Source organism: Bubalus kerabau, chromosome 1, assembly GCF_029407905.1.
Source record: "Bubalus kerabau isolate K-KA32 ecotype Philippines breed swamp buffalo chromosome 1, PCC_UOA_SB_1v2, whole genome shotgun sequence".
Taxonomy (NCBI): domain Eukaryota; kingdom Metazoa; phylum Chordata; class Mammalia; order Artiodactyla; family Bovidae; genus Bubalus; species Bubalus kerabau.
In genome coordinates this window covers 210,633,693-210,641,067 of record NC_073624.1, presented here as the reverse complement: position 1 = coordinate 210,641,067, position 7,375 = coordinate 210,633,693, and the positions used below count along the sequence as shown (strand labels likewise).

General features: G+C 35.7%; 1 protein-coding gene across 1 annotated transcript; it reads right to left on the bottom strand.

Annotated features, from left to right (window-relative positions):
* Positions 1-2,927: 2,927 nt before the first annotated feature.
* Positions 2,928-3,866, bottom strand: LOC129642171 (olfactory receptor 2L2-like). Its single transcript, XM_055566730.1, has one exon. The coding sequence runs from the start codon at positions 3,864-3,866 to the stop codon at positions 2,928-2,930; it is 939 nt and encodes a 312-aa protein (XP_055422705.1).
* Positions 3,867-7,375: the final 3,509 nt, after the last annotated feature.

The window sequence follows — 7,375 nt, the reverse complement described above, 5'->3', positions numbered from 1 at the left end:
TCACATCCATACATGACCACAGGAAAAACCATAGCCTTGACTAGACGAACCTTTGTTGGCAAACTAATGTCTCTGCTTTTGAATATGCTATCTAGGTTGGTCATAACTTTCCTTTCAAAGAGTAAGCATACGAAATTAATTTTATATAATGTTAAATCCTCATTTTCTAGGCAGTTACTTAAAAAGTAAATAAAATTGTTTCCAGTTTCTTTTAAAGGGCAGAACAAAATATATTGTGTCAGGACAGAAATAGATTGATGTCTCCTGATTCCTTCTATTACTCACTATCTAAAATGGGAAGGAGTCTGGAATGCATTTGCCTGCTTGCTTCCACACTTTCTTCGGATATTTCCAATGACAAAAACTGACATCCGCATCATTTTGCTGGTTTTACATGATGTCATCCTGTTTGTATTTGTTCAATCTACATTTCTCAAAGCATAGAGCATGTGTGCTTACATACGTTCTCATACTCAGATAGCAACCTTGCTTAATTATTGCTCTGCTGCCATCTTGAAATTCTTAATTTTATCACTGAGTACACACATGAGCAGAGGATCTATACTGGGTGGCGGTATTAGTATGCAGTTTCAGTCCAGCAGCAGGACTCGTACACATAAGGGCAAGCAACATGGACATGAAGCAATATGTCTGGCCTCCCCATGTCCACACATATATTAGTGTTCAGGGCACTACAGGACCCTAGGGAAGTGGCTGGGTGGAGCTTGAACCCGGATTGGTGGTAGTGGTAACAACAGTAAATATAGATACAACAACAATGGTGAATAGGCCACCGCCTAGGAGAGAGAAGATTTACTTGGCAAGAGAAATGACTCTTATGGAGATGGGGGCTGACTTATTTTTCCTTTCAGTGTTAATCTCTGTGTAATCTACTAAATTATTAACAATCTCACCCAAGTGTTAGAACAGGAAATGATAGGTTTAGGGAGTAAACTTTTCTAATAAATACTTACAAAAGTGTACAAATAATCATTACAAAAGATCATATCATGGAATTATTATCAGAGTATAACATTTATGGTTTTAAAAACTGTTGAAATATTGTAAAACAAATATCCACAGGCTTAGAAATAATATTTAAAGCTTGCTTAAAGATTTAAAATTAATTTGAAAGATCAGAGGTGGAAAAGCATACCATTTTCATGTAAACTTTCAGAAAACAATTATTAAAACATTTTTAAAATTAATTTTCTTATAATTGAATGTGTAGTGATAAAATGAGTGAGCAGATAATTGAAACATCATTCTTATACAAAGTCAACTAATTGTCAGAAATTGAAGATGAATCATTAAAATACCATTGACTAAATTTATATTTAAAGTTAAATTTAGACTTATATAAAACAGATTTGTATTAATTGATAACTTGAAGCTGCTTCACAAAATAAATACTTTTAGAAAACATTTCTTCTCCTTTTGAATCATAAGATATGTGTGTACTAGAATTTATATTTAATATAATTTATCAAATATTCAGCCTGATATTCTTCTAAACTATAAGCACTCCTAATAGCTCCAGTAACATAAGCAGAAAGAATCTTTTAAAATTTAAATATTAAAAATCATCACAAATTCATTGAAACTTAGTATTTATCACCAGATGCTGAAAACATTTTAATTATATTAACAGAGAATAAAGTTTCTAAAGCTTTAAATTTAGTGAAAATAAAGTGGAAAGGATTGATCTCCCAAATCTGATAATGAAACATTATGTTTATATGCAATATATATATATATATATATATGAATGTGTAATTTCATTTCACAACTAAAGAATTAATTTTGAAGAAAAAACGACATTTGAGCAGCAATAATCTAACATTTTTTTTCCCTAATTTTTGAGCAAGAGTCCTCATATGTTCATTTTGGGATTTGCCTTGCATATTATGTAGAATATGAACCTCCCCTTCTCTGCCACATGTGAGAGGTCAAGTGCATTTCTGCATTGATCACTAATGGATAACAATTTGCATGGAAATTTACTTGAACTGATGAATTTTTGTTGATACAGTGATGAGATCTGTTTAAGAAAGTGATCAAGCCATCATATGAACTAAGAAAATTAGTTTACAAAGTTAACTTTCCCAGTAAAACTGTGGGATGTAGTGAGTGGAGAATAAAAACTCATTTGACAGACATCATCTAATACAAACGTTGTATGGCAACTTAGCAGGTACACAGTATGTTTTGAGAGTAGCTGTTTTGAGAGTAGCTGTTTGCATGGATTTCCTCAACAGTTTTAATTTCCACTAATGAGACTAACTGCTGACCCACTTGTATAATTGTCTTAGCAATCTCTTGTGGCATTTTCAAGGCCTATTGTTGATTTCCAGGTATACCTAATATGATAGATGCATCATCCTGTAATTAACATAAACTTCTCAGTTTCTGTTCAGAGTGGTATAAGCACTTTAGAATTCTCAGCTAAATCTCTAACAAGAAGTTTCCCTATATTGAAATTAAAAAAAAAAAAGTGTTACTGGTAATTATGGTTATACTATAGGAAGCACAAAAAGTATTCTGTCTTTTAATTTTATCTAGACATTCAGAAAATGTGGTTCAGACCTGTTGAAAAATGTATTGAAAACTGTGGAACTGTTATGGTGAATGATATTTTGTTATTCAGTTAATGTCCGTGTTCACTACTAAATGACAGAATCTTTCTAGTTGACAGCCTATCAAATGCATTTGAAATTGATTAAAAAAAAAAACAAACAAGAAATAAGATTGAGGTTTTTCAAGATATGAACTATTTTCTTGTCCTCTAGATCAGTTTTACTCTTTTCATTTAATAAAAATATTTTTAATGACTATACAGTTATAAACAGATTTATATCATATATATATATATATATATATATATATATATATATATATATATCCTGGTATTCATAAAAAAATTTAGTCTACATTTTCATAGGGGAGATTCTCTGAGTTACTCTTCTCAGGGCCCCAATCACCTCCTTGTTTCTCAGGCTGTAGATAATAGGATTGAGCATCGGGGTAAGGATGATGTAAAAGACAGCCAGAACTTTGTCCTCTGTTGGAGTACGCAGAAATCTTGGGCTTAGATACGTGTAAACAAAGGGTGCATAGTAGAAAGAAACCACAGTGAGGTGGGTGCTGCAGGTTGAATAGGCCTTCTTCTTCCCTTCTGCTGAGTTCATGCGATAGACAGCAAGGAGAACACGGCCATAGGAAAAAGCAATACCAATGAAGGGCAGCAAAAGGAAAAGTGTGGTGCTCAGAAACACTGTGTATTCATAGACCGTTGTATCAATGCAGGCTATTGTCAACATGACTGTGACATCACAGAAGAAATGATTGATGGACCTGGATTGGCAATAAGGGATAGAGAGAATATATGTGGTGTGGGCACAGGAATTAATAGAGCCCATTATCCAAGATCCTGTTATCATCAATACGCACACTCTTCTGCTGATTCTGATGGGATAATGAAGAGGAAAGCAAATGGCCACATAACGATCGTAAGCCATAGAGGCCAAAAGCAATCCTTCTGCACATGCCATAGTCAAGAAGAAGAAGCTCTGAATCCCACACCCAGTGATGGAGATAGACTTGTTTGCAAACAGAAAATCATAGGCCATTTTGGGAACAGTGGTAGAGATGTAGTTCAGATCCATGAGGGAGAGCTGGCTAAGCAGAAAATACATGGGCTTGTGAAGACGGATGTCCAGAAAGATGAGAAGAATCATGGAAAGGTTACCAAGTACAGCCATTAAGAAAATGAAACCAATGAGAATAAAAAGGAACAGACCAGTTCTTGAAGAGGGAAACAATCCCAATAAGATGAAATCAGTTGATGTTTGATTATAATTTCCCATGGGTCATTCATGTAATTATTTCTAAAGGAAGACACAAGAGTACATAATTCAAGTTTAAAACAATAATATATTTCTATAGTATTATTTTAGTCAGGCTGAATACTGTTTAAAGTTTTATTACTCTGTAATAAAGAATTGGAGTTATCTATATTGGAAAAATTGTAATAATGATGAAGTTAAAATTATAAAGAATAGCATTTTAAGAACTGATATATTTGAGTGACTGTACAACATGAGAAGAATACAGAAAAACAAATAAATATTTTATTAAAAAGGATTTTCTTATAAAATTCTTAACATCTCTTGAAACATTTTCTTGAAATTCTCAGTATCACCTGAAAGTTTCTTGACTGTGAAAAGCAAAATAAGAGGAACTATTTATATGGAAAGACTAACTAAAATATAAGATTTTATAGTAATTAATATTTTTCTACTTTAGCAATGTATACTATAAGATGGAAAAGTGTTCTCAACCTAACCATCAAAGACACAAAGTGGGATGTAACTATGATGGAAAGAAGGGAAAGATAAAAGGTAGTTGGAGGCAGTTATATGTGGAAGGGGAAGGTCTCCAACCACTGTGAACAGAATGGATGCAATCAAGAGATGATACTTAATGTTTAGTAATTAAGCATGAGACAACATATGAAAAAGCAGAAACATTACTTTGACAACAAAGGTCCATCTAGTCAAAGGTACGGTTTTTCCATTAGTCATGTATGGATGTGAGAGTTGGACTATAAAGAAAGCTGAGCACTGAAGAATTGATGCTTTTGAACTGTGGTGTTGCAGAAGACACTTGAGAGTCCTTTGGACAGCAAGGAGATCTAACCAGTCCATCCTACAGGAAATCAGTCTAGAATAATCATTGGAAGGACTGATACTGAAGCTGAAACTCCAATACTTTGGCCACCTGATGCAAAGAACTGACTCATTTGAAAAGACTCTGATGCTGGGAAAGATTGAAGGTAAAGGCATATAAATGGGGTAAAAATGGAAACAGTGAAGGACATAAATTGCTGTGGATGGTTACTGTAGACATGAAATTAAGACACTTGCTCCTTAGAAGAAATGCTATGACAAACATAGCATATTAAAAAGCAGAGATATTACTTTGTTGACAAATGTCATACAGTCAAAGCTATGATTTTTCCAGTAGTCATGTATGGATGTGAAAGTTGGGGCATAAAGAAGGATGAGTGCCAGATAATTAATGCTTTTGAACTATGGAATTGAAAAACACTCTTGTGAGTCCATTGGACTGCAAGGAGATCCAACCTGTCCTTCCAAAAGGAAATCAGTCCTGAATATTCATTGGGAGGACTGATGCTGAAGAGGAAGCTCCAATACTTTGGCCACGTGATGCGAAGAGCCAACTCATTGGAAAAGACCCTGATGCTAGGAAAGATTGGAGATAGGAGGAGGATGGGATGACAGTGGATGAGATGGTTGGATGGCATTATCGATTCAACGGATATAAATTTGATCAAGTTCTGGGAGATGGTGAGGGACAGGGAAGCCTGGCATGCTGCAGTCCATGGGGTCACAAAGAGTCAGGCATGCCTGAGTGACTGAACAAACAAAATAAAAACAACTCAACAACACCCAATTAAAAAATGGGCTGAAGAACTAAATAGACATTTTTTCTAAAGAGGAAATACAGATGGCCAGTGTGCACATGATAAGATGTTTAACATAGCTAATAATCAGGAAAATGAAACTCAAAACCTCAGTGAGATATTATTATCTTACAACTGTTAGAATGGCTATCATTAAAAAGAACACAAAAACAAAAACAGTAAATGTGGGCAAAGATGGGGAGACAATGTTGGAAAGGATGTGGAGAAAAGGGAACCATCCTAACTATTGGTAGGGATGTAAATTGGTGCAGCCACTGTGGATAACACTACTGATGTTTCTCACATGGTAATAATAAAACTACTAGACATCCAGCAACTCCATTCCTGGGTATACATCTGAAAAATCCAAAAACACTCATTTGAAAAGATACGTGTACCCCACTGTTCATTCTGAATTATTTACAACTGCCAAGATATGGAAGTGAGTTAATTGTCCATCAACAGATCAATGGATAAAGAGGAATGTTATGTATTCATTGTTAGGCAGATTATGAAGTGAAGTGAAGTGAAGTGAAAGTGAAAGTCGCTCAGTCATGTCCAACTCTTTGTGACCCCAAGGACTGCATAGTCCATGGAATTTTTCAGGCCAGAATACTGGAGTGGGTAGCCTTTCCCTTCTCCAGGGGAATCATCTCAACCCAGGGATTGAACCCAGGTCTTCCACATTTCAGGCATTTTCTTTACCAGCTGAGCCACAAGGGAAGCCCAAGAATACTGGAGTGGATAGCCTATCCCTTCTCCAGCGGATCTTCCTGACCCAGCAATCAAACCAGGGTCTACTGCATCACAGGAGAATTCTTTACCAACTGAGCTATGAAGGAAGATCAATAGGCAGATTATAGATCTTCATTCATTACTTTATGAACCTTGTAAAACTTGTAGTCTTATATTTTTGCATTGGTGTTCTCATATTTGGATAAGTATTCAGTATTTCCAATTTTTATAGACTCAATCTGAGACAGAAAGCTTTTAACCAGTAATGCAGCCAGAGAATTTGGGCAGGTAAGTATCATGAACCAAGGGTAGGTATAGTCACAGGGTTCTGGGCCATTGAGCTTGATATTTGAGTATATATGAAAATTGGATGCTCACTTGACTTTTGCTAACCCATGGGAGAATAAATCTCTCTCTGCATTGTTCTTCATGTTACTGGGGGAAAGAGTGACACAGGTAGAGTTAAACTGTCCTTCCCACCCAATATAATATGTCTGTTCTCATTTGTGTGCTCCACATGAGTGCTGTCATCTGTCACGTAAAATCCAGAGGTCTAGTGAAGTTATGTCTGTGCCTGGATGGTTATTTATACCCATGTTTGGGCACAAAAGGATGCAGGCTGTAATACTCTGTTCTATTCCACCACATCCTTCAGACAATAACTAAGTGTAAACACAATAAACATCTGTTCAGTAAGAAAAGCACTGAATCTCTCATAGAACATTTCATGTGCTAGCAAACACAGGGAATAAATTGATGCTGAAATAATGGTATGTATTCCATAAAGAGTGCAGTGAAAAGTTTAATAGGTATTGAGTGTCACATACCTCCAGAGGAGGCACACAAAAGAAGAGCATGAAGCCATGCATTCATTTATCCTAAGAGAAAGTGAAGAATATAGGATTGAAATCAAATCTGCAAAAGAGACACTGATGTATACAACAGTCTTTTGGACTCTGTGGGAGAAGGAGAGGGTGGGATGATTTGAGAGAATGGCATTAAAACATGTATAATATCATATATGAAATGAGTCGCCAGTCCAGGTTTGATGCACGATACTAGATGCTTGGGGCTGGAGCATTGGGACGACCCAGAGGGATGGTCCAGGGAGGGAGGAGGGAGGAGGGTTCAGGATGGGGAACACGTGTATACCTG

What these genes read in the sequence shown, in the direction of transcription:
- LOC129642171 (XM_055566730.1), bottom strand. Translation starts at nt 3,866, where the DNA reads ATGGGAAATTATAATCAAACATCAACTGATTTCATCTTATTGGGATTG.